This window comes from Petromyzon marinus, chromosome 1 (genome assembly GCF_048934315.1).
Source record: "Petromyzon marinus isolate PM22_M1 ecotype Great Lakes invasive population chromosome 1, UKy_Petmar_22M1.pri1.0, whole genome shotgun sequence".
Lineage (NCBI taxonomy): Eukaryota > Metazoa > Chordata > Hyperoartia > Petromyzontiformes > Petromyzontidae > Petromyzon > Petromyzon marinus.
This window is the reverse complement of record NC_133667.1, coordinates 25,588,318-25,614,103: the sequence shown is the minus strand read 5'-3', so window position 1 is coordinate 25,614,103 and position 25,786 is coordinate 25,588,318. Positions and strand designations below refer to the sequence as shown.

Genomic DNA, 25,786 nt, shown 5'->3' with positions numbered 1-25,786 from the left:
TGTGTGACATATATAAAATATGTTTTACCCCATCAGCCTATCGGCTTTGAAGACCAATAATTATCCACAGAGTTTGTTTTACGCAAACTCAGGACCGGATTTAGCGATACACAGAGCCTTCTTCTCAGTCGCATCAGCAAAGGCAGACTTGTGAAGCAAATGTTGTTGGATTACCAGATCTTATTGGTCTCACTTTTATTGTTTCCGGCTTTGTTATGTCTCATTTGTACAGGTTTAATTTCATCAGCTCGTTACAACTGTTATAATAAAGAAACGCCTTCACAACCCACCGTATTTAAGCACTGTGAGTCACTGCAGGTTGTCTAAAGCACATCACGCACCAAGTTAAATACCAAAGGCACCAACAGGCATATGAACAAAACGAGTAATTGGGAGAAACGTCACACGTAGTTTCTTCAAAGATTGTTTTGTGGCCTACGACGCTCCACGTGATCTCAACGTGCACAAAGCCTGGCACAAGCGCTGTGGGTGTATGCGCTTTTGACTGTGTGTATGTTCCTGTATGTTTAATGTGTATGTGCATACGTTGATGAGTGTTTGTATCTGAGTGTTTCAGAATCAGAATCAGAAAGGGTTTTATTCGCCATGTAAGTTCACACCGACACGGAATTTACTTTGGCAGGATGGTGCATACATTCAACATATAGGAATCTAAAATCTTAAATAAGTTTTAAACAAGTCTTACTATAATAAGGGTTAAAAGTCTAACACTAAGGGGCTGAAGTATATAAAATTAAATAAATATCGAATATAAAATAGCTTTAAGATATAATTTAAAAATACAAATAGGGAAACATAGTTAATATGTTTCTGTGACCGTTTGCACCTACTGTGTCTATGTCCTTGGGGAGTGATAGCGCACGCTGCGCTACGAACCCGTCGCGGCGACCCGAATTTGATTCCCGCTCACGAACAATAACAATACAGAATATTTTAACCGGTCGTGGGCATCTTCTGGGTTGACCCAGCCTTAAATGAGTACCTGCTGTGGTGTGTAAACATCAGCTCTGGGAAGAGAGAGACTAAGGTGGCCGGACATGGTGTTGCCCATCCAGCCCCTCGTGTGTCATGCCAACCTTTATTAGTTTTCCAAAACAGCATTTGCCCTCACCGTCCGTTAATGTTTAACGGGGAATAAATGCCTTTTGTGTTAGTGTGCCCATGTATCTGCGTGTCTCTTGGCCTCGCTGGGGACATTTGGGCGGTCCCCAGCACCCGTGACTCATTTCTGGGAAAAAATCGTCCTTGCCGGAACGGACACTTCCACTTCTCAGTGGCACATTGACTAACCCTGCCAGAGACAGTGCGGTGTTTACACATGTGTCGTGACGCAGTTCGGGGACAGAAATCATTTGAAGCACCTTTATACTGGTAGGAACCTCCTGGTTACACCAGCCCACAGGGGATTATTGTGTCCGTCCGTCGTGCATCCAAAAACGTGAGGGGTGGGGCTGGGTGAAGAGGGGCTGGGTGGGGAGGGGCTGGGTGGGGAGGGGCTGGGTGGGGGGTGTGAGGGGTGGGGCTGGGTGTGGAGGGTGAGGAGGGGCTGGGTGGGGGGGTGTGAGGGGTGGGGCTGGGTAGAAGGGTGGGGCTGGGTGGGGGGTGTGAGGGGTGGGGCTGGGTGTGGAGGGGCTGGTCACCCCGTGGTGCCCTTATAAAACTAAACGTTTAACCTACTCACGCCGGCTTGTGCCCGCCCTCACAGTCGGGCATATTTGCGGAATACACCACGCCGCCGTTGACCCTGGCCACAAGTGGGGACTATACGCAGCATCCTACGTGGGTGCACACTATATTTATATGTATGTAGTGCAGTCCAACCACACGGAGACGAGGACTTATGTCTGGGATTGGCAGCTATTTATTAATACACACTCTCACACTGCATCCTACACTCACACCAGTGGAGGCGCACTCTATTCTCCGTCCTTCACTTGGACCTGGGATAACTTTTTATGTCGGGACTACTTCGGCAACCCCTCGGCTCCCTCGGGGATACGTTGGGATCTCTTCGGCTACCCCTAGGCTCTCTCACCCGTCTGCCCGGGGCGGGGGATCAGTCAACACGAGGAGAGAGACCTCTTCTAGCCGATCCTTACCCTGGCTCCCCACGACGACCACGTGTCCCTCACGTGGTCCCCCTTAAGAACTCCTCCCCCTTAGCTCGTCCCCCTACGTGGCCCGTGACATTACGTCATCCTTGGCCTCGCATAGCTCTCCATCCACTCGGCCTTCCTTACGCTTATCCCTCACTGGCTACTCACAATACTCCTCTACATATAGATTACACACACAGCCGTCTAGCTAGACAGCCTGCCAACTGTAGCGACTACATTTGGCAGGCTGTCTAGCTAGCGGCGCCCAGCGATGGTGAAGACGGCGGCGACGATGGTGACGAACAGCAGCACGGCAAGGGGATCCACTGTCAGCAACAGCCCCGAGCTCCCGTTCAGGGGCTGTTGCTGACCTTGCTCTGCCCTGGCCACGCTCCCCCTTTCTGGAACCTACTAGCAGGTTCCCGGGGCTTCCAGATGGACCCCTTCCCTGAGCATTCCCTTAGTTGTCTTTCCTCCATATATACTGTCGCCCGCTGATGCGTGTACTGCCGTACGCTGTCAGCAGGGCCGGATGAAGATTTTGAGGCCCCTGGGCTACAGGTGCTGTGAGGCCCCCAGTAATATTTTCAAAAGGTAAACAAAGTTAAAGAAGAATACAATTTATTTTTACAAGGCGAACAACAAATAAAATTCAGCATTCACAAATTAAATAACTTTTCACTTAATCTCTGGAGGCCCTTCAGCTGGCGGAGGCCCCTGGGGCTACAGCCCCTTAAAGCCCCGTGCCTTGATCCGGCCCTGGCTGTCAGTACCACTTTTCGTTAGCAGCCAGGGCTATTACTCTACACGTGCATACGGAGACAAAGATACACGTGTTCACGCCTTTAACAAATTGTTGGCGCCCATGCTGTTTGAGAGCACCTATGAATGCCGGCACGGCACACGAGGGGGTGGGTGGCCAACACCACGCCCGGCCGCCTTTGTCTTCCCAGTGGTGATGTTTACACACCGCACCAGGTGCTCATTTGAAGCTGAGTCGACCTAGGAGAGGCCCTGGAACGGTTCAGATAATTGTCACTGGTGTTGTTGGCCGTGAGCGGGATTCGAGCTCGAGTCGCTAACCACTACACTACAGCGCCCCACTACATTCACAGAGACAAAACAACAACATCCGTCAATAAGTGGCTCTAACATCACCACCGCGCTTGTGCCAGGCCAGGTGCACTTTGAGGCCACGTGAAGTGTCGAAGGCTCGCTGCTGGCAGGAGGTCACATGATAGACGCAGGTGCCATGGGTTGACTGACTGAGATGACTGGCAGATGCACCAGCTGTGCCCCCTTCTGTCCCAACTTTTATCTGCCCGGCGCTCTGTTCGTTGTTGTGAGCGTCTCTCCTCTGCCCTCCGTTGTTGTTGGAAGGCGACTGCCTCCAACTGCCCAGACACAGAAACACATTGACAAACCTACGCACCTTCAACCACACAGTGTACTCTTACATACACATACAAAAACACATGGACATGTAAACACACATGTACAGTACAAGTACATTGAGTTTCAGTTTATTTATTTTGGTATAGCACTGTGAGCCATTCGGCTCTTGAATCGGGTGCAACCACAACAAACAAAACTAAAACACGAACAAGAAAAACATCTTAAAGTGACTATGTGACTGTGCAAACAGAAAATCCATGAAAAACCCAGCAAAATATTCCTGAAAAAGCACCGTACACCAACGCTGTGTGCAAAAAATCCCAGTGGGATGCAAGTCAAACAACAACAACCACAAAAAAACTTAGATTTAGGCCATCAGTCTAACTCCGTACTACAACAAAACAAACATGTCCAAACCAAAAAACTTTTCGAAATCACCAAAAAATAAAGCCATAATTGCAACGTAACAGTGATCACAGGGACTGTGACCGAATTTTTACAATACACTACATAAATAACATGTAATACCAAATCCTAGAGCCATAGCTGGCTGCTTGAGTTACTCCACAACAACAGAAGCATTAGTCGGAGTATCAAAATTTTCAATGCACCTTTAAGATCAGCACGCTAATCAAAATACAGATAATACTTTGCAGCGTCATCCGGAGCGAAACATTTTATTTTATTTTACGCCAATGAATAGCAGTGGCAGCTAGGGGTGTACAACTCCTCTAGAGCAGTTTTGAGAGAAGATCTCATTGGTAGCGATTCAACTTGCAGTTTATTGGCAATAGCATTCCAGACCCTGGGGGCATCAATAGCAAAGGCCCTTCCTCCAGTTTGTGTACGGCAATAGGGAATGTGACGCTGGTAAACGAGCGAAGACGTGTATGAAGACATACATCCAACAACAACCGTCTTTCGTCACTCATTGGCGGTGACATCACCCAGGTGCCATGAGTTGACTGAGATGACGTGCAGATGAACCAACTGTGCACCCCATTGTGCGTTTCTGCGTTCTAGCCACCCCACAAACACACACACACTGGAGAGTGACATTACGGGGAGACTCCCGCACTCCACGAGAATTTCACGGGAATTCCGTGGCTTACACGGGACGGAGCAGCAATTGAGTCTGGAGAAAAAGGAAGGAAATGACGACGATGATTATTGACACTGGCTGAAACAATAAGAATATGCCGTAGGCTAACTGGCGTTTCTGGAAGTGGCCCTTTTTCAGAGGGGGGAACAGTGCTTAGGAGATCACAGTTTACACCGTGCCTCTGCTCAATATGGGACACGATGGAAGGTTAGGACTTAGTCAGACCTGCCATCGAGCAGGTGAGTAAACAAAACATAGTTGTCATTTTTTCTTAAAATGTTCCAGTGTTCTCAGGGCCCAATAGTGTTCAGTGTGATTTCCAACTGTAAGTCAGCCTATCCTCCTCGCCCTGATCGCGGTGCCATGAAGAAGCACCACTGCCTGAAACGTCCCGTCGCCTATTCGCCGTCATAAAGTAGCATTACGGTATTTAAAATGTTGTTTAGGGTTACTTTCATTTGCCAGTGCCGAACCAATGTTGGGGCGGGGTGAGGCTGGGTGGGTGGGTGCGAGGTGGTGTGGCAGCCGAAATGTCGCAAGCAGTTGGGAGGATGGTGGCTCACTTATTTTGGTGGGGCGGGACTGGCGCTGTAGCAGTAGGGATTGGGAGGGCAGGTGGAGTTATGGAGACATTGGGGGGCTTCAGGGTGACCCCTTGCACCGCTTGCCTGAACGTCTCGCTACGGCTCTGGCATTTGTGCTTGAATGCAAATTTCAACGTCTCTTTTTGACATGTAATATTCATCACGAACATTTTTTTAGTTTTGTATAATTAATGCACCACAAATTATCCCACCATGCACGCTCTGAGAGGCTTCACGATTTGAGATGGGATGGGAAAAAGCATTCTGACAGGATTGAATGATAACATTTAAATATCTTTCACTTGTCACTGTAATATACACTCACAAACCCATGTACATGCATGCATCAGCCATAATTGTGTCCACTGCCTCCCTAATAAGCACGTTATCATCTCTCACTACTGGCATGCAAGCTGATTTCATTGCTCCTACTCCACAGGGGACATCTTCTGTGGTGTATTCCACATCTACATATAACATATGCGGGGTGATCCATTTATAGATACTCCACTGATTTATTTAAAAAAACATGCTGTACACAGTTAACATTAATAAGGATGGTGACGTAACCCTGGGTGGTTACATGTAGCGCTTTCATGGCTTGTTGCAGAGGTTCACGGTTCGAATCAAGGTCACGCTCATGATACACAAAGTGCTTGCCACAAACGAACAAATTAACCGCAACAGCTTGTTGATCTCTTCAGGGACCATAAACCATCACACCAACTCCAGTCATCTTCGCAGTGGTTTTTGGCTGGCCACCGAACAAAGACGGGGTCACTGCATCGCGCGCTTTCAGATGCGTTTCTGCGGCCGTCTGGAACCCTCTTCCTTCCAATATTAGGAAGCTACTGGAGCTATGCACTTTTAAAATGTCTAGATTGAAAATAATTTCTTTAGAACTGCTTTTTGTGTTTAGTTTGTCGTCCTTCCTCCCGCACCTATGATCAGCGCGGTTGGCTACGTACGGTGCGAAAAGTAGTTCAACATACAGTACAATCGTACATACAAGCGGCCACCCTGATTATTACTGCGGGTGTGATAACCACGACATTATGCGCAGCCTGCTTCATAGTGGACATTAAAAATCCCCCTGAGGTCATTCGCAAGGGTAGGCCATTGTGTGCCGACATCGGTGTCCAACTCTGGCAAATTCTAAAACTTACCCACGAATTACCAACTCAACTGGGATTAATGCAGCACATTGCAATCATCGCTTTTGGCAGACAAGTGCTCCAAGGTGGTCACTCTTGCAATTGAGACTCTCCCTGGTCTCTTGAGTTATCACCCGGTTAAATAAAATGAACTTGTAAAACTAACATACCAGAATGGCTGTTTCCTCCCATCCCGTACTGTGTTCAACCCCCACTGCGGGTCACAAAATTGACCTTTCTGCTTCCTCGCTCACTCTGCTCCACTCTGAAAGCCGCCTCCCATCGTCTCTACCCCCCACACACCTCCCCCAGTTCTTATAATAACCTTGCTCGGTTCAAGAAACGCGTTACAGCTTCGACGGTGCTGTCTTATGGCTGTGCTCAGCAACTGCGTTTAAAAGACGAGACACACACAGACACACTGCGTGCGCACAAAAAAAATAACAGGGCACTGAACATATCCGATTCCTGTTACTGGGTTTTTATTTTTCTTGTCAATGACGGGAAGAGACGAACTACACATCCACAGTCTACATAGGAACATACATGCATTCATGCACACACTGTACATACACACAACAACATCAACCGCCATTCGCCACTAAGTGACGTGACCATGACGCTTGTGCCAGGCTAGGTGCACTTTAAATGCCACGTGAAGTGTCAAAGGCGCGCTGGCAGGAGATAACGGGACAGAGCCAGGTGCCATGAGTTGACTGACTGAGATGACTTGTGGATGCACTAGCTGTGCCCACTATTGTGCCAACTTGCTGTGTTTTATTCACCTGGCACTCTATACACACACACTTTCTACACACACACTCTGTACACATACTACACACACTCGACACACACACTTTCTATACACACACTCTGTACACACATTACACACTCTACACACACGGAGTTACTGGCAAACTGGGGGTGCACAGATGAGAACAAGGGGAAGGATGGGATTCATAAACTGAAACAATGCTCTATTCTGTGATGTAGCTGACCACAAGTATTAATGCCACATATATTAATTTCCTATACTTATGTGAATGCGGGATGCCTGAATGTCGCGTATTATCATACCATCAATATCAATGCAGAAAATATCAATACTGCATGTATGAATACTGACCTGCCTATATTAATGCACAGACACTTACACCAATAAAAACGTCAACACAATGGGCCTTTTCGATTTAAAGCTTTCGTGACTGCAATGATTCATCTTTGGTTCTTTTGGTAAAGTCATGTAGAATGAGAATAAAATAATAAATTGATAGAATAAAATAACACAATAATATTCTCACGAATATTCTCACGAATATTATGGCCGAACGTCGTGAGAATATTATTGTGTTATTTTATTTTATCAATTTATAATTTTATTCTCATTCTACGTGACTTTACCGAAAGAACCAAAGAAGACAATGGACCTTCTTGAGTTTCATATTAATTATGCTTGTGCACAGCTGCCAACGGCAGCATCAACAAATAATTTGTACAGGCATATAGAGTACATGCCTGTGACCAAATCTTCCAGAACGCTCACGACCTTGTCACATGCTGGACGACAGTGACAGTGAAGCCAACATTTAGAATTTTCAGAGCTGTAATTTTGTTAAATTGAAGAGCAAAACTACATTCATCGTTTTTTTCTCTTCTCTTTTTACATAGTCATCGGTGATGATACCGATACGATCAAAGCGTTATGTTTGAGAACCCGGTTTAACCACGGAAGGCTGCCCCGCATCTCGAGCCCAGCTTCTCAGTGGTGTCAGCCGAGCTCTGATCTGACCACCTTCCCAGCTGCCGGCGCAAGGGACATTTGACCTTTTGTGAACCCCACCCATCACCAGCACCAACACAGATCCAGCACAGGTGAGTGGTTGACGTTAAGACGAAAAAAATTCCAGTTATCGGGTTGAAGGAGTTGGGTGATTAGTTCCAGAGTTTACAAGGAAGGGATGGTGCAGTGGTAACACTTGTGCCGCACGTCAAGATATATCTGGGTTCGATTCCCGACCTGGGCACATTTCTCCGTGGAGTTTGTTTGTTTTACCCCTGTTGTGCATGGGGTTTCCTCCGGATTCTCTCCAGAGTTTCCTTCCATAGCTAAAAAAAACATACAATGTAATTGGTGTGCGCTAAATATCTCAAGGCAGGACCTTCCTTAATAGAAGTCTAGATTCAGTGAGGCTTTCCTGTGTAAGTAACTATTTTTATTATACAAGTTATTAATGGTATTACTGTAAGGAGGAGGATGAGTTCCAGAGTTTAGCAAGGTGGGGTAGGGTTAGTAAGTAGATGAAGGCAAGAAATGTAAATGGTTCGACAGTGGGTGGGAAATTGTGAGAAAGTGGATGGATCTGCAGTTGGTGAATATTTAAATATTGAGAGACTTCATGAGAGCACTAAGCGGCAGAAATGTCTACATTGCCAGAGGCAAGCAGATTGATAATGTACGGAGTATTTATACGTCTCTCTGCATATCTCTGTTTCTCTGCCTTTATCTCCAGACGTGTCTATCTATCTCTGTGTGTCTGTGTCGCCTCTCTCTGCTGTCTCCCTCCATGTCCACGCGTGTGAGCAGGTCTTGTCATGACGGCGCCCTGCATGCAGTGTTCCGTTCTGTGCCTCGTGCTGCACGTCTCAACAGGTGGGGATGCACGCACACACGCACACACACACGCACACACACATGCACACACACACGCACACACGCACGCACACACGCACGCACACACGCACGCACACACACAGACAACAACCGCCATTCACCACTTAGTGGCGGTGACGTCACCACGACGCTTGTGCCAGGCTATGTGCACCCTGAGGCCACGTGAAGTGTCGAACGCCCGCTGGCAGGAGGTCACGGGGCAGACCCAGGTGCCACGGGTCGACTGACTGAGATGACTGGCTGATGCACCACCTGTGCCCCCTACTGTGCCAACCTGCTGTGCTTTAGCCACCCGGCGCTCCGCTCGTTGTTGTGAGCGTCGCTCCTCCGCCCTCCGTTGTTGTTGGAGGGCGACTACCTCCAACTGCCCAGTAGCGTCCTTTACGAGCCTCCTCCACAGAGGCCGATCTTGACACCGCTGGTACCAGTCATCGGCAAGTCCACTCAGCTCCACGTCCTCCTGTACCACATCAGTCCATCTCTTCTCTAGCCCGTGCCGCGCTCGTTTAGCCCCCTCGATCCGGCCGAACAAAAGCTGTTTCGGCATGCGGTGGCTGGGCATGCGGGCTACATGACCCAGCCATCGCAGCCTTGCCCGCCGGAGGAGCTCACTGATGGGACCTTGCCCAGATCTTTCAAGGATTTGTGAGCTCCTCACACAATCCAGTCTGGTTAAACCCAGTATGGATCGTAGGCAGGCCAGCCTAAATGTTTCTAACCGGCGAAGATGTTCCATTAGGGGGTCGACGTTTCGCAAGCGTAGAGAACGGAGGGAATGACCGTGGCCGTGAAGACCTGAAGCTTAGTGCGGAGCGACAGACCAGGTAGCTTCCACACAGCGTTACGCAACCGATGAAAAGATATTGCCGCTCGACTGATTCGGAGTGAGACCTCTGCTGTTAGACTGGAGCCGGTCATAAGCACACTGCCCAGGTATGGGAAACTCTCCACTCGCTCCACAACTGCCCCATCACCGATTGGGAGCCGTGGGGGTGGAGTGTACGATGGTACAAAATACCCAGGCAGGTGCTTAGTTTTGGTGGGGCCGATGGTAAAGCCCCACCTCTTAGTGGCACGCTCTAGTCTCAGCAGCAGCGTCTCCAACTCCTCCTCTGAATGAGCAGCTATTACCAAATCATCAGCATACATAACGTGGTTGAGCAATAGGGAGCCATCCCTTGACCGCACCCGGGCATCGATCAGTCTCCCATTATATCTGTACCATATCGAGATTCCCCCGGTACAGCTATTGAAGGCTTCACGAACTACGTGGTCAAAATAGATGTTAAATAATGTGGGAGCCAGAGGACATCCCTGTCGCACCCCAAGGTGTACAGGGAATGGCTCTGACTCCCGGCCACGTAGTTTTACCCGGGCCCGCTCACCATCATGAAGGTCCTTAATGATCGTGAGCAGAGGGTCAGGTAATCCAAAAGCACGAAGAACAACCCAGAGCCCAGGCCTACTGATGGTATCAAAGGCCTTGACCAGGTCAATAAAGCAGAGATGTAGGTCTTGTTGGAATTCCCTACACCTCTGCTGTAGCAGATGGACAGAAAATATGGCATCTGTGCAGGACCGCCCTTTCCTGAAACTGCATTGGGGCTCCGCAAGCCTCTCTTCAGCGTGCCTGGCAAGGCGATGCTGAATAATCCTTGCCAGGACCTTTCCCGGCACACTGAGGAGTGAGATGCCCCTGTAGTTGTTACAGTCTGTGCGGACCCCCTTCTTAAAAAGGGGGACCACCAGGGCATCCTTCCAATCCTGCGGAACCCGTCCAGTGGTCCAGACTGTTGTTATGATGTCATATAGGGCAGTCTGTGCACAAACGCCACCCTCCCTCAGCATTTCGCTTGGGAGATCATCTCTGCCCGCTGCCTTTTCTGGTTTCAGACTCCGGATCGCCTTCAGTACTTCCTCAACAGATGGCACCTCAGCCAGCCACTCACAGGGGGTGACTTCTTCCAATATTTGAGGCACCGCAGCCTCAGCAGGGTCATCCTCACTTTGTGCCATGATGTTTTCCTGGCTGATGGATTTTCCCTCCCCCAGGACCTCACAGAAATGCACAGCAAATCTGCAAACCTGTTCCTGGGGGTCGGAGATTGGATCACCGTTTTTTCCCCTAATGATGGTAATAGGTGTGGCACTGCAGGTTACTTTTTTTCATGGAGTTAAATAGAGATTTGTGATCACGGGCCACTGAGGCAGACTCCATCTCCTCAGCAACCCGTGACCACCACCCATCCTTGCAGCGCCTCACCGCTCTCCGAACCTCCGAGCGAAGGCTGCGGTAAGTCTCCTCATTCTCTGACGTGGGATTCTGTAGCCGATGACAGTGGGCCTGTCGCTTTTTCTCAACCATCCTGAACACCTCCTCTGTCAGCCAGGGTCTCTGGGGAGGTCTGGACTGCGTACCCAAAGCAGCCATTGCAGCTGCATGAGTCACAGTCCTAAACCTCGCCCATTTACCCTCGACATCAGGAGGAGTCGGGGACGATGCCAATCCCAGCCGCAAGCGATGATGAAATTCTCGCTTGCAACTTTCATCAGATAACTGAGACCAGGCCACTTTAGGTTGGAATGGGGTCCTGGGTGTACACCCACCACCGGAGTGGAAGAATGGCAGGCGCATCTTACAGATGACTAGTCGATGGTCAGAGGGCAGATCAGCTCCACGGTAGGTCCTAGTGTCAAGGACATGGGCTTGCATCCGCTGGTCCGTTACTATGTAGTCCAGCAGATGTTCTTGCTTGGACCCGGCATGCATCCATGATGTTGTGTGGATGCGCCGATGCCGGAACAGCGTGTTGGTAATTACAAGCCCATGGGCTGCACAAAAATCCAGCAGCCTCCTACCGTTGTTATTGAGCTGATCTGGCCCATGCCCTCCAATCACTCCAGACCAGGTGCCAGCATCATGACCAACTCGGGCATTGAAGTCACCCAACATGATGACTCTATCCCGAGGGGCCACTTTAGCCAGCACCTGTGACAGGAGGTCATAGAAGGCATCTGACTCATCGGCTTTGCCTGCATCCCTCCACAGATGTTCATCTTCGGTGGGGGCATAAGTAACCACGACCACCATTCCTCGCCTCCGGTTGATGGGAAGGCGAGCCTAAAGTAGCCTGGGGCTTACAGCTTCCCACACCTCACCGCCACGCTCCCACGCCCCCTTCATTCTTTTGTTCAAAAGAAGAGCCACACCCTGTTGTTTGGCAGTCTGCTGCCCCGAGTAGAGGACTGTCCACCCCTCGTGGTGGCAGGAGCCAGAAGCGGTCCACCGGACCTCCTGAATGCCACATAGATCCAGGCGGTACCGGTCCAGCTCCCGACAGAGGAGTGGCAGCCTCTCCTCCGCAGTGAGTGTTCGAACATTCCATGTGGCCACCCGTAGTGGTTTTTCGTTGTTTCTGGAGGAGCCTCGAGGGTAGATATTCAATCTCCTGGCTCCGCCAATTGGGGTTTGGCCAGGAGACGTCATAGACGCCCGGCCCCCCGGGGCCTCCGGCACAAGCTTATTAGTTATATACTTAATTCGCGGTTTAGTGGTAATTAATTGAAGGTGGAGGTGTTACCAGCCCCTCGCACCCGTCCAGAGCCCCTGTTTAGCCCCTGTCGTGGACACAGATGCCATGAGGGGAGGAGCCAATCGAAATTGGACCTCCCCCCACAGCACTGTCCACTGTTGCCCGTCCGGCACCATGAGGAGGTAGGGGGTTGTTTTGCCGGAGACACAGACACACACGCACACACACACGCACACACGCACACACGCACACACGCACGCACACATGCGCACACACACGCACACACGCACAGGCACGCACACACACACACGCACACAGGGCAGTCCGCATCATACCAGAAACTGAATTATGTACATCAGTCACAGCACTCGCCCATGGAAACTTCGTTATACAAACTCGAGTCAGCGCTCATTCTGACTGGAAGCAACCAGGGACCTATGGTAATGACGATAAGCTTTATACAACTGTAGAGTAGGAGTTAATGACGTCATGTCACGCTCGCCCTCTGGTACGATGACGTCACGGATGGTGACGTCATGGACAGGGGGCGGGACGGTGACGTCATGTCCCCCTGGGGGATTTAAGCTGGAACCCGTCACGGGTTCAGGGTCGTCTGGAGGGTCCGGGAACGTGAAGGGTGAAAGTCGGGACCCAGGGTAGGGGGAAATTAGCACCAGGCTAGGGTAGCCTGTGGGTGTGCTAGGGACCTCCCCAGTACCCTTCCCCCGGGGGAGCGATGGGACCCAGGGTAGGGGGAAATTGGCACCAGGCTAGGGTAGCCTGCGGGTGTGCTAGGGACCTCCCCAGTACCCTTCCCCCGGGGGAGCGATGGGACCCAGGGTAGGGAGAAATTGGCACCAGGCTAGGGTAGCCTGTGAGTGTGCTAGGGACCTCCCCAGTACTCTTCCCCCGGGGGAGCGATGGGACCCAGGGTAGGGGGAAATTGGCACCAGGGTAGCGTAGCCTGCGGGTGCTAGGGAATCCCCAGTACTCTTCCCCTGGGGTGTGGAGTGTAGGCAGTGAGGGGGCAGTACACAGAGTCGTGTGCGGAGAGGTCTTTAATAAAATAACTGGCGTAAGCCCCTAATAAAACGTGGCGTGAACCCCTACACGAAGATCTGCCTCGGAGTCATCATTTACGTCTCAACACAACCTCTGAAATGACGGGAAGAGACGAACTACACATCCACAGTCTACATAGGAACATACATGCATTCATGCACACACTGTACATACACACAACATCAACTGCCATTCGCCACTAAGTGACGTGACCATGACGCTTGTGCCAGGCTAGGTGCACTTTAAATGACACGTGAAGTGTCAAAGGCGCGCTGGCAGGAGATAACGGGACAGAGCCAGGTGCCATGAGTTGACTGACTGAGATGACTTGTGGATGCACTGACTGAAAAATGATAATGCTTTTTATAGCATTGGATGGAGTGGTGGAGCAGTGGTGTGTGCGCTGCGCTATGACCCCAGCGGCCAGAGTTTGATTCCCAGGTAACATCAGTGGTGAGTGAGGCAGGAACTGCTCCTGAGACCCCCCCCCCCCCCGACACACCTTCACCAATCCGCACTAACCAGTGTGGTGAAGTATAGTCTAACACAGTGTTCTTCATTGCAATGCTCCCGGGGTCACTGGCGGCCTCTGGTAGCCTTTAGTGCGGCCCCTGACGTGCAGCCCCCGCATTCACACTTCCTTCTTATCGGCAAACGTGGCTCCCGTCTGAAAATGAGTGAAGAACATTGGTCAAGCAACACTCATGACCAACACTCAATGCGAAATATCGATAATGGCACCATTAGAGGCCAACATATGTATTCATGCTTAAGAATCATGGGATAGGGGCCACCCTGGTTGATACTGCAAGTGTATTAACTGAGCCGTCTAACTTTCACAACCATCTCCTCTCTCCTTCGTTCTCTTGTTCATCTCTCTATCATCTCTTCTCCCACTTCCTCCTCTCTCCACCCTCCCCAGTCTTCGTTATCCCCTCTCCCTCCTTTGCTTTCCTCGACCTATCTCCCATCCTTCCTCATTCTTCTCTCCACTCTCACGTCTGTCTCTCCTGTACTCTCCCCCTCTCTCCTCCCCTCTCTCCTTTCCTCTCTCCCCCCTCTCTCCCCTCTCTTCCATTTCTCCCCTTTCTCATCTCCCCCTCTCCCATTCCTGCTCTCACCTTCCTCCAGCGCACACTCCCCTCTATCATTCTCTATACCCCCCTATCTCTCCTCTTCCATCTCTCCCGTCTCAATCTCCCTTCTCTCGATTACACTCTCCCCTTCTCTCCCTTTCCTCTCTCCCTGCCCCTCTCCTGCACTCTCCTCTCTCGCCCCCGCGCTCTCTGCTCCTGCGCTCTCTTCCCCCACACCCTCTCTCTCGTCCCTCTCTTGTACCGTCACAGCGTCGCTGATGGGCATCATCTTCCCTGACCCAATCGTGCTGCGCGTGGGCTCCCCGCTGTCCGCGCACTGCCTGGTCCTCTTCGCGACGCCACGGCCCTCGGATGCGGACGCCGAGCCCTGCACTTCGTCCCACCTCCACTGGAGCCTCAACGGCACGCGACTCCCCGGCGCGGCCCACCGCACACTCAACGCCACCGCAAGCGAGCTGCTCGTCAACACGTCGGAGGCCGCGGGGCCGGCGAGTGCCCTCCTGTTCCCCGGGAAGACCATGCTCACGTGCACCATGGACTGCCCATTTCACGGGCTGCAGACGCTCTACGGGGTCGAGGTGCACGCCGGATGTGAGTGCTTCGCAAATCGTCGCGCGCTCAGGAGGGCTGTGTCCACGCTGGTGTGTTGGAGAGTAAACCCATCACAGCATTTACAATTCGAGTACGACGTTAGAGCTGTCAATTAAAACCGGCCTCATTCAGGCGACGGACAGAATTGGCCTGTTTTATTTACGTGACAAACCTTACTAACCACCTCTATTGTGAATAATATTGGTCGCGAAAGCCTACGCGTTAAACTGTGTCGACTCTGTCTCGCTCTCACTCTGGTGGGCACCTCTCTGTTAACCGATTGTGGAAAGTGGCCATTGTGTCACCTGTTGTCGGTGCGTTTTTCATTTTGAAGGCCGTGGCATATGTATCTATTGGCTTGTTTTGTTTATGTACCTGTGCCCCACTGTGTCTATAGGCGTGTAAATTCGTCCATCCTGTGATCAGATCGCCGGCAATGAATCGTTAGATCCTCGGAAGCTAAGCAGGATGACGTTGTATCGCTTTTGGCTGGTCGACTGCCGATGCATTACAAAACTGGTGATGCCGGCAGCGAATTTTGCATCAAAATTCACTGCTGTAACGCGTCACGCTTCCGACGTCTATGCTTCTCCCAGCCACTGACTAGCGTGGTGAGATATGGTGGAATAAACCCCCCCCCCCCGGCGACCTACACCGTGAAGGGAGGCCCTCATCCAGCAGTGCACTGACAAAGGGCTGTAGTTACCAATTACCAAAGTAATATGTGCACAAGACTAAAAAAAGTGTGACGGATGTTTAAGGTTAGCCTGTACATAGCAATTGTTCATCCCCGTGTCCTCATGCGCCTCGGTGTTTTCGTGTCCTCACGTGTCCCCATTTCTTAACGCGTTCCCATCTCTTGACGCGTCCCTGTGTCCTCTACGTTTCTGCGTCCTCACGTGTCCCTCCGTCCTCCCCTGTGTCTTCACGTGTCCCCCGTGTCCTTGCGCGTGTGTGTCCCCGCGGTGCTGGCCAGACCCTCCATGGGAGCCCCGGGCCCCGTACTGCGAGTCGGCCGGAGTGAACGGGAACATGAGCTGCACGTGGGAGCCTGGGGGGAAGACGTTCCTGAGCACGAGCCACATACTGCAGTACCACGAGCACGGGTACCTCCCTCGCCGGCGCGTTCGTCATGCTCCAGCCACTGCTGGATGGAGGCCTCTTCACACACCGTTGCCACCGCTGACAGTCTAAGCATGATTGCTCGCTCCTGTGCTGAGATTATCTCGTCGATCTATCTCGTAATTTTGGTCAATCTCTTCGGTGAGTTCCCCTCCTTTGGCTGTCATTCTGTCACCAGTCTCGACCACCTGCCATCATGTGTCCTGCGCACTTGAATTTCCTTCTTTCAATAGTCTTTAGTTTTACCACAATATTGTGCCATCGGCGTTACATCATGAGATGAAGAATCCATTTGGATCTGTCGTAGACGAATGCAGCCCTGCATAATAGAGAGCGGCCTGGATAAACAGATACCAAAGAACTACGTCTTATATCCGTTAAAGTGACCTGATGATGATAATGATGAGTGCTGCTGATCATGATGCTGCTGCTGAGAACGATGCTTTTGTTGATGCTGCTTATGCTGATGATGACGATGTTGGGTATAATGATAGTGGTGGTGGTGATAATGACGACGATGATGATAGTAGTGATCGATGATGATGATGATGGTGGTGAGAATGATGGCGACACTTTTGAAGATAATGCTGTTGCTACTGCTGGTGCTGGTGGTGATAACGATTATGATGATGATGGTGGTCGTCGTGGTGGTCGTGGCGATAGTGATGGTGGATGTGAGTGTAGCCGAGGGGTGTGGTTTGCACTCCAGGCTGAAGAGGCCCTGGATTGACTGCGTTTCGCTGCAAGACACTGCCGCATCTGCAGCAGCTTCTGCTACTTCTACGTCGTGCACGCTTCCCCGCGAGAAGCTGCTTCTCGGAAGACACTACGACTTCCGTGTAGTCGCCCACAATGCACTTGGGCATGCCGAGTCCGCCGTGATCACCACGTCTCGTCGGCAAACAGGTTGAGCGCACCGGCACGCATGCACATGCACATGCACGCACACACACACACACGCACACATAAAATGCAGCACCGGCTTACGAGCGGGTATTTGTCCATCAGTAGAGGGTGGTGTGGCTTTTAGGTTTTTCCTCTTAACTGCATCACCCTGTGTGTGTGACCCCGGTGCGGGTTTGATCCTGGATGTATGTGCATGTGACCCTGTGTGTGTGGTGTGGGGAGCAGTAGTGCAGCGGTTAGTGCGCTGCGCTACGAACCCGGCTCATTGCCAACACCTGTGACAATTATTTGAAACGGTCCTGGGAATCCCCAAGGTAGACTCAGCCTCAAATCAGTACCTGGTGCGGTGTGTAAACATTGCAACTAGGGAGCCAAAGGCAGCCGGGCGTGGTGTTGGCCATCCACCCCATCGGGCGCCGTGCCGGCCTTCATAGGTGCTCGCTAACAGCACTTGCCCCAACAGTCTGTTCAGGCTATACAGGGGATTTTTGTCTTTTTTTTGTAGTGTGGGGAGCGGTATTGTAGTGGTTCGAGCGCTGCACTACGAGCCCGACGACCCGAGTTCGATTTCCACTCACGGCCAACACCAGTGACGATTATCTCAACCAGTCCTGGGAATCCCCATGGTCGACTCAGCCTCAAATGAGTACCTGGTGTGGGGTGTAAACATCGCCACTAGGGAGACAAAGGCAGCTGGGCGTGTTGCTGGCCACCCACCCCCTCGTGTATCGTGGCAGCCTTCATAGGTGCTCGTTAACAGCACTTGCCCCAACAGTCGGTTAAGACTATACGTGGGACCTTTGCCTTTGTGGTGGGAGCCAAGTCTGTGCGGTGTGACCCCATTGTGTCCCTGGTGTGGGTTAAACAGCAGCGTGTTTGCTGCGGCCCCGTGCGTGTGTGTGTGGGGGTGACGCTGGTGTGCCGTGTATGTGGCGTGAGCAGTGAAGACGGACGCCCCAGTGTGGGAGAAGCCCATTCTGACGGAGGGCCTGGCGGAAGAGGTCACGCTGCGCTGGAGCCCGCCGCCCAACGACAACTACGAGCAGTATTTCCCCCTGCAGTACGAGCTGTCCGTGACCAGCCACGCCGACGGCACCACCACCAAGGTGCGCTCGCAAACTGCCATGCACAAACACTTACCGGCAATCGGCAAAAACTCGCAGACACTCTTTAAAACTCACCGGGACTCTGCGAAACTCACCGGCACTCTGCGAAACCCACCGAGCACTCGCCAGCATTCACCAGCACTCACCAAATACTCTTCAACAATGGCATGACCCGTGTGACCCTGGATTTCCCCCCCCCCCTTCCGTGCCATCTCCAGTACTCGAACATCCATACAAACTCGCGCACCTACTCGCTGTTCTCTCTGCGCCCGTACTCGAGCTACACGGCTCGCCTGCGCTGCACCTTCGAGTCCAGCGCCGTGGTTGGCAAGGCGAGGGGCCGGGCCGCTCCCCCGCCCGTGTGGAGCGAGTGGAGCAAGCAGCTCAACTTCACCACCCCCGAGGCCGGTACGAGATGCAGGGACACGCGTGGACACACGGGGACTACACGGGGACGATAGGCCACAGAGACAAAGTGCCATGGTGAGGACACAGGGGCACAGAGACACATTCAAGGGATCTTTGTTTTTTATGCTTTTCAAAAAAGGTCGAAGGCGATAATGCATTCGGTCTCTCTGTCTGCCTTTCTGTGAAAGGGGTGCGGGGGTGGAGGGGGGTCACAATAACTCTTGAAAAGCTGATCCAATATTAATTAAATTTTTGCATGAAGTTGTGTTGCTTTCCAGGATTTACCGTATTAAAAAAGTAGCTATGTTGACCGAAGGGTTGCTCAGAACTAGCAGATGCAGACCTGCGCTAAAAGGACTATTTGGAAATATGCAAATATATTTTGCCTTGACAGTCAGGCTTCCGTGACGCCGAACGCATGTTGGAAAGCGCCGTAGAATCCATTCGCATGCACGATTTTCGACCTTGTTCTTTCTGTGTGTGTTGACATGTGTCTCTCAGCACCTCTTGTTGCTCCAGAGCTGTGGAGGATCCCTAGTGAACCAGACAAAATGGGGAACCAAGTGACGACTCTGGTTTGGAAGGTACGGAGTTCCCCCTGTTGTCCCCTAAGGGATTCATGATGCACGTACGTTGAACTTCTTTCGCACGATACGTAGCCAACCGTGCTAGTCGGAGGTGCGGATCACCGTGTCAGAGACGCTGAGTCGGTACTGCTTGAGGCTTGGGTTCCAGAACTGGGGGTTGGGTGTCTCTCGCTCTCTCTCGGGGGGGGGAGGGGAGATTTAAATTGTCCAAGCCCAGGCAGTGAGGCAATGACCTCATGACCTCAGGGGACCTATGTTCATGCCCTGAGCTGGGTGCCCAAATGCATCGGTCTCTTAAGGGTTCATAATGGTCGTGTCAGAGACACGAAGTTCATCATTAGAAATCACGACGATTCTCGGAGGGGCAGTGCCCGTGGGTAGGTCGGGGTGGGGGGAGGGGTGGTGATATCTCTACCCCTATTACGTTTACGAACGTTGTCACGCTGGGAGATCTGATTATCTGTGCCGTCGATTACACGAGCGGTTCAGTTGCTCGACCAATCGGATTTCACAAAGTGAGTTCCCACGTGTGCCGCTGGACGGGAGGGCGATGGTCGGGGCTTTGGCGATGTCTTTGGCATCAGCCGTGCTGACTTGTAAGGGGTATGGCTTCCTTCGCGACGGCCGCATATAAAGGGACCCATGTAATGGACCACAAGGAGAGAAGTCGATTACCACCTCCCGTCGATTAATTGACTTTACCGATTGGTAATCGATTATTTGACATGACTGATGAATAATCAATTAATCGACTTAATTAATTACTAAATGGTTAATAGACGTAACCATTTACTAACCGATTATTTGACTAAACCGACTACGAATCGATGCATTGGCTTAACCGTTTACTTATCGATTATTCGACTGAGCTGGTTGCTAATAGATTAATCGATTTAACCGAGTGCTAATAGATTAATAGACTTCACGAGATTTACAATCGATGAATTGACTTAACCGATTGCTAATCGCCCCCCTGCTCTACAAACACGTGCACACACAGGCAGGCGCTCTTAGCAAGTGTCTCTTGTACGTACGTTGAACTTCTTTCGCACCGTACGTAGCCAACTGTGCCTATCGGAGAGTGTGAGTGGTTGTCGAGTAACTTCCCCAATCCGCCCTCCTGCTCCCCCCGTGTCTTCCACGTTGCTGGGCCCTTGTCGTTGCCCGTCGTCATCGTTCCAGGCACTGAACAAGTCACTGGCACGAGGGGAGATCCTCGACTACCGCCTCGTCTGCTCCCACACCTCCAAGAAGCAGCACGGTAACGGCTCGTAAGGGCACACACACTCGGGTGGCACTCCTGCTATCCTGGGGGTTTAGAATTTTAGCGTCTGGGATGCTGTAAGGAGGTTCATGATGGCCGAGTCAGAGGCACTGAGGTGGCACTGCTGAGAGTGTGCGTCTGTAATTGTGGGGGAGCGATAGTGTGGTGGTTATTGTACTGTGCTGCAAACCCGGCAACCCAAGTTCGATTCCCACTCGCAGCCAACAGCAGTAACGAATATCTAAACTTGTCCTGGGCCTTCCCTAAGTGGCCTTAAATATGTAGCTGGTGCGGTGTGTCGACATCAGCTCTGAGGAGACAAAGGTGGCCGGGCGCGGTCGTGTTCACATTTCTTCTTGTGTGCCATGGCAGATTTAATCGGTGGCCCCAGCAGTGTGCTATATGGGGGATCTCTGTAATTATGCGTGTTTATGTCATTCTGTGTGTGTAATTATATGTACGTGTATGTAATTGTGTGTACGTATCAATATGTGTAATTGTGTGTCTGCGTGTATGTAATTGTATGTCTGTGTTGTGTTATTATGTATAATAGTGTGTGTATGTGTAATTGTGCGTAAGTCTATATATGTATCCCTCTGATGAGGAAATACGAAAAGCAATCCAGAGCCTGAGACCAGGTAAAGCGGTGGGCAGAGATGACCTTCGAAGCGAACAGCTTAGGGAGGGTGGCGATTGTGTGCATGCTGCCCTGTATGACGATTTAAACCGTCTGGACCACAGGACGGGTCCCGCAGGATTGGAAGGATGCCGTGGTGGAAATGCCACGGTGTAGATCCTTTTAAGAAATGGGACTGCACTGATTGCAATAACTACCAGGGCATTTCCATCCTCCGTGTGCCAGAAAAGGTGCTGGCAAGGATTGATCAATATTGCCGTGCCAGGCATGCTGAGGAGAAGCTTGCTGCACAGATGCCATATCCTCTGTCCGTCTGTTACAGCAGAGGTTTAGGGAATTTCACCAGGATCTACATCCCATGTTTGGCTGGATATAGAGGGCTAACTGGCCTGGACACGGGCAAGAGATGAGGTGGGATATTGTGGTACGGAGGATGTGGAGCTGATTGGACTTGCTGATGACTGGTACCAGCGATGTCAAGATCGGCAGATGGAGACAGGAGGGCGGAGGAACCTCAATGAGCGGAGCCCCAGGCGGCTAAAACGCAGCTATTTGGCACAGTGGGGAGCACAGCTGGTGCACATGTCAGTCATATCAGTCGGTCATTTCATAACACCTGGGTCTGTCCTGTGACTTCCTGCCGACGAGCCTTCGACACTTCAACGAGACAGCCTCAACATGCGCCTAGCTTAGCGCGAGTGCCGTGGTGATGTCACCGCCACTTCTTATCGGTGAATGACGACCGTCGTTTTTGGAGTACGTGTGTGTGAGTAATTGTGTGTGTCTGTGTGTCTGTTTCACAGGAGGCTGTGAGGGTGCGGGAAAATTGCACCAAGAAGCAGATGATCATGGAGAAGGAGGTGGAGATGATGGAGGTAGTGGCGGTGACAGCGGCAGAAGCGTGGTTGGCTTGGGCCTTGGTGGTGCAAGGAATAAAACTTGGCCCCCTGCCCAATTTATCCCTCTTTTATGTCCCAGCACCTGGCCCAGCCAGCTCACGGGCCCCTGTAGCAGTAGCGTAGCCACTGGGTTGGTGATAATTTTTGACATGAACGTACGTGCCAGCAAGAGGCACAACACGCACAACAATGAGCAGGGTGCCGGGCGGCTAAAATGTGGCGGCAGTAGGCGCTGTGGGGAAGCACGCGCGGTGGTGGTGGTGGTGCACCTATCGGTCATCTTCGTCATTTTTAACCCATAACACTTGGCTCCGTCCTGTGAGTGACTTCCTGCAAACAAAATTATACTCTGATAGTATATGCATTGACAATGCATATACTTGACAATGCATATACAATCAGAGTATGTTTTGTTGGCATTCTGACCACAAGTGTATATGGTTAATGCAGACATGATTCCTTGTTTGGTGTTTTATTGACAAAAGAAAGGGGAAAACCTAGTCTCATACTTTGGTACTGGCAAAGTAGGTCCCATGATGTAATGACGATCGTTGTTTTATGTGCATCTCCCCGTGTGTCTCTGTATCGTCTAATCCCCCATGTCTCCCCCTCCCCACCGCTCGCATGCATCTCCGTTCTTTCCCCCCCGAGGCCGCGAGTGCTCGGGCTCCCTGTGGCGCCTCGATGCGACGAGACGCTCTCTGACCGTGCGCACCCCAGCGTCGGCACCCATAACCTCGCCCACGGAGAGGTCAAGGGGCACGGCGGGCGCACTCGTCTGGCTGTGGGTCTGCAACAACGCGGGGGCCTCGCCCGTCGCGCACATTCGCATCGCCGCGAGGAAGCCACAACGAGGTGAGCGCCCGAGGAGGTAGTCGTGAGTGTTGTGGTGGCGGTGGCGGTGTGGTTGCGACGATGGTAGTGTAGCGGTTAGTGCGCTGCTGCGACAAAACGGAAAACACTAGTGAGGATTATCTGCATCGGTCCTGGGCCTCTTCTATGTTGACTCAGCCTCAAATGAGTAGCTGGTGCGGTGTGTAAACATCGCGACTGGAGAGACAAGGCGGCCGGATCGTGGTGCTGGCCACCCACCCCCTCGCGTGCCGTGCCGGCCTTCATAGGCGCTACTCGCTAACAGCGCTTGCCCCGACAGTCTGTTATGGTTACACGGGGGGATCTTTAATGGGTGAGTCCACCAACACCGACTGAAATCGGTGGCCCCACCACAACACTGCGCGGCTTCCATCCTCCATGGAAACAATGGACAGCGCTTAACCGTATCCGCACAGAGCACGGAAGACGCAGTGTACACCTGATTTTCAAGTGGAGAATCAGAGACTCGCTCTCCTGTGAGCAGCTGTGGCTATTTACTGCACACCAGGGACCACATTACTTTGACACTGCTACAAATATAAATTTGAAGGCGGTCGGTGAGTGATTTTGTGGGTGGGTGTATCTGAAATTCACAAACTCTCAGATGAAGTAATCGAATGGCCCAATTACTTAGAACTCTTCATTGGCCGTATGAACCAATCACCCTCATCATGATTGTAGTGGTAGTTATGAGGATAAAGGAGGTTTTATTTGGTTCTTTCGGTAAAGTCACGTAGAATGAGAATAAAATAATGAAATAACACAATACAATTCTCACGACGTTTCGGCCACAACGCAAGCGGCCGTCTTCAGGTGAAAGGTACAGAACTGTTGAAGCTCTGTTGTCCCGACAGTTCTGTACCTTTCACCTGAAGACGGCCACTTGCGTTGTGGCCGAAACGTCGTGAGAATTGTATTGTGTTATTTTATTATTTTATTCTCATTCTACGTGACCTTACCGAAAGAACCAAAGAAGATGAATCCTTGCAGTCACGAAAGCTTCAAATCGAAAAATAAAGGAGGTTGTCGTGGTGTTGACGGTAATGGTAAGGGTGGGTTTCGGTTGTGGTGGTGATGTTTGTATTGGTGGTGGTGGCAGTGATGATGGCAATGGTTGCGGTGTTGCTTAAAATACATTTTCATTATTTAAATACTTTTAATGTGAACATGAAGAGAACACGGCCGAGGGAGGGATAGAGAGAGAGAGAGGTTGCAGTGGTAGTGGACAAGAAAGGAGCGGTGCTGGGCCATTCCTAGAACAGCCCCAACGCTGGCTCAGCTCCGGCTTCCTAAGGTTGTGGAAACGCAGCGTTGGGCCCTGTCCCCATGTGGAACCCTTGCCCCCCCCTTCACCCCCCCCTTCACCCCCCCGCCTCTGCTCATCAGGACCCCTCAGGGAATCGCTGACCCTAGACGTGCAGAGCGGAGGGGACAAACGGCTCGTCGTCAAGTGGCGGTGGTTGCCGCCGATGCCGCCGCCGATGCCTCTGAAGCTCTCGGGCTGGGCGCTGCAGGTCTGCCACCCGTGCGAGGAGGCCTGCACAGAGCCGCGCTGGTGGAGGCTGCCAGCCAACGCCCGCTCCGCACCAATCGGTGAGCGCCTACTAAAATCGCACACGCACAACAGACAGGAAAGGTTGGGGCGGGCGGACGCGGTGGGTGGGTCTTTTGCATGGGCTGGGCGTTTGGGGCCAGGCAGCGCAGGTAAGGGGGGGCTCCGGCTGAAACGGCATTGTTGTAAACGACAAGCAGTGACGGCTCGGAGCCTGGCATTTTTTGTGGGGAGGTCCACCTTCGGCACACGTGTGTCTCGCGTGCCATGTATCTCGTGTGCCGTGCGTCGCGCATGTCTAACATGTCACGTGTGTCCCGCGTCACGTGTGTCCCGTGCCAGAGTCGGTGGTGCGTGGCCAGTGCTATGCCGTTTCCCTTTGTCCCATCATGGCGGATGCCTCGGTGGGGGCGGCCGTGTACAAGCGGGCCTACTCGGCCGAGGAGGGTGAGCCCTGGGCGGTGTGCATGTGCAGTACACAGCGTGTGCACGCACGCACACATACTGACACATGTGCACACAAACAAAGAAAAATATCCCCCTATAGCCTTAACAGACTGTTGGGGCAGGTGCTGTTAGCGAGCACCTATGAAGGTCAGCACGGCACACGAGGGGGTGGGTGGCCAGCACCACGCCCGGCCCCCTTTGTCTCCCGAGTGGCGATGTTTACTACACACCGCACAAGGTACTCATTTGAGGCTGAATCGATCTAGGGAAGGCCCAGGACCGATTCAGATAATCATCACTGGTATTTGCCATGAGCGGGAATCGAACTTGGGTCACGGGTTTCGTAGCGCAGAGCGTTAAACCGCTACACGACCGCTTCCCGCTAACCACTACACTACCGCTCTTCACACCGTACACACACACACACTGACACACACCGTACACACACACACACTGACACACACCGTACACACACACACACACGTTCTGTTGTGGAGTGCCACGTTGGCGTGGCGAAGAAGTCCGAGGACAGGGACACCCAAAGCAGGTTGGGTATTTTGATGAGAGGCAAGACAAAGGTGGCTCTATGGTAGAACGAGCAGCTCGCACTCGCAAGGCTGCGAGTTCACATCTGGGGTCAATAAAACGAGTCCCACTTTGTGAGGGAAGTCAAAAGTGG

The 25,786-nt window shown here is 51.8% G+C and overlaps 1 protein-coding gene across 3 annotated transcripts in view; it reads left to right on the top strand.

Annotated features, from left to right (window-relative positions):
* The window catches only part of LOC116943623 (interleukin-31 receptor subunit alpha-like), a 50,551-nt gene that overhangs the window by 7,143 nt on the left and 17,622 nt on the right, over positions 1–25,786 (top strand). For 2 of the 3 annotated variants that reach the window (XM_032956654.2, XM_032956645.2), the window contains exons 2-14: positions 8,021–8,224; positions 8,937–9,002; positions 14,965–15,306; positions 16,283–16,412; positions 17,138–17,334; positions 18,277–18,440; positions 18,659–18,848; positions 19,350–19,432; positions 20,618–20,696; positions 22,140–22,211; positions 22,887–23,090; positions 24,495–24,701; positions 25,003–25,107. In XM_032956654.2, coding sequence (XP_032812545.2) covers positions 8,945–9,002; positions 14,965–15,306; positions 16,283–16,412; positions 17,138–17,334; positions 18,277–18,440; positions 18,659–18,848; positions 19,350–19,432; positions 20,618–20,696; positions 22,140–22,211; positions 22,887–23,090; positions 24,495–24,701; positions 25,003–25,107 — 1,831 coding nt within the window. In that variant the 5' untranslated portion in view covers positions 8,021–8,224; positions 8,937–8,944. Of the gene's footprint in view, positions 1–8,020; positions 8,225–8,936; positions 9,003–12,412; positions 14,072–14,964; positions 15,307–16,282; positions 16,413–17,137; positions 17,335–18,276; positions 18,441–18,658; positions 18,849–19,349; positions 19,433–20,617; positions 20,697–22,139; positions 22,212–22,886; positions 23,091–24,494; positions 24,702–25,002; positions 25,108–25,786 lie in introns of those variants that run through there. The other variant, XM_076066124.1, reaches the window with a different exon arrangement.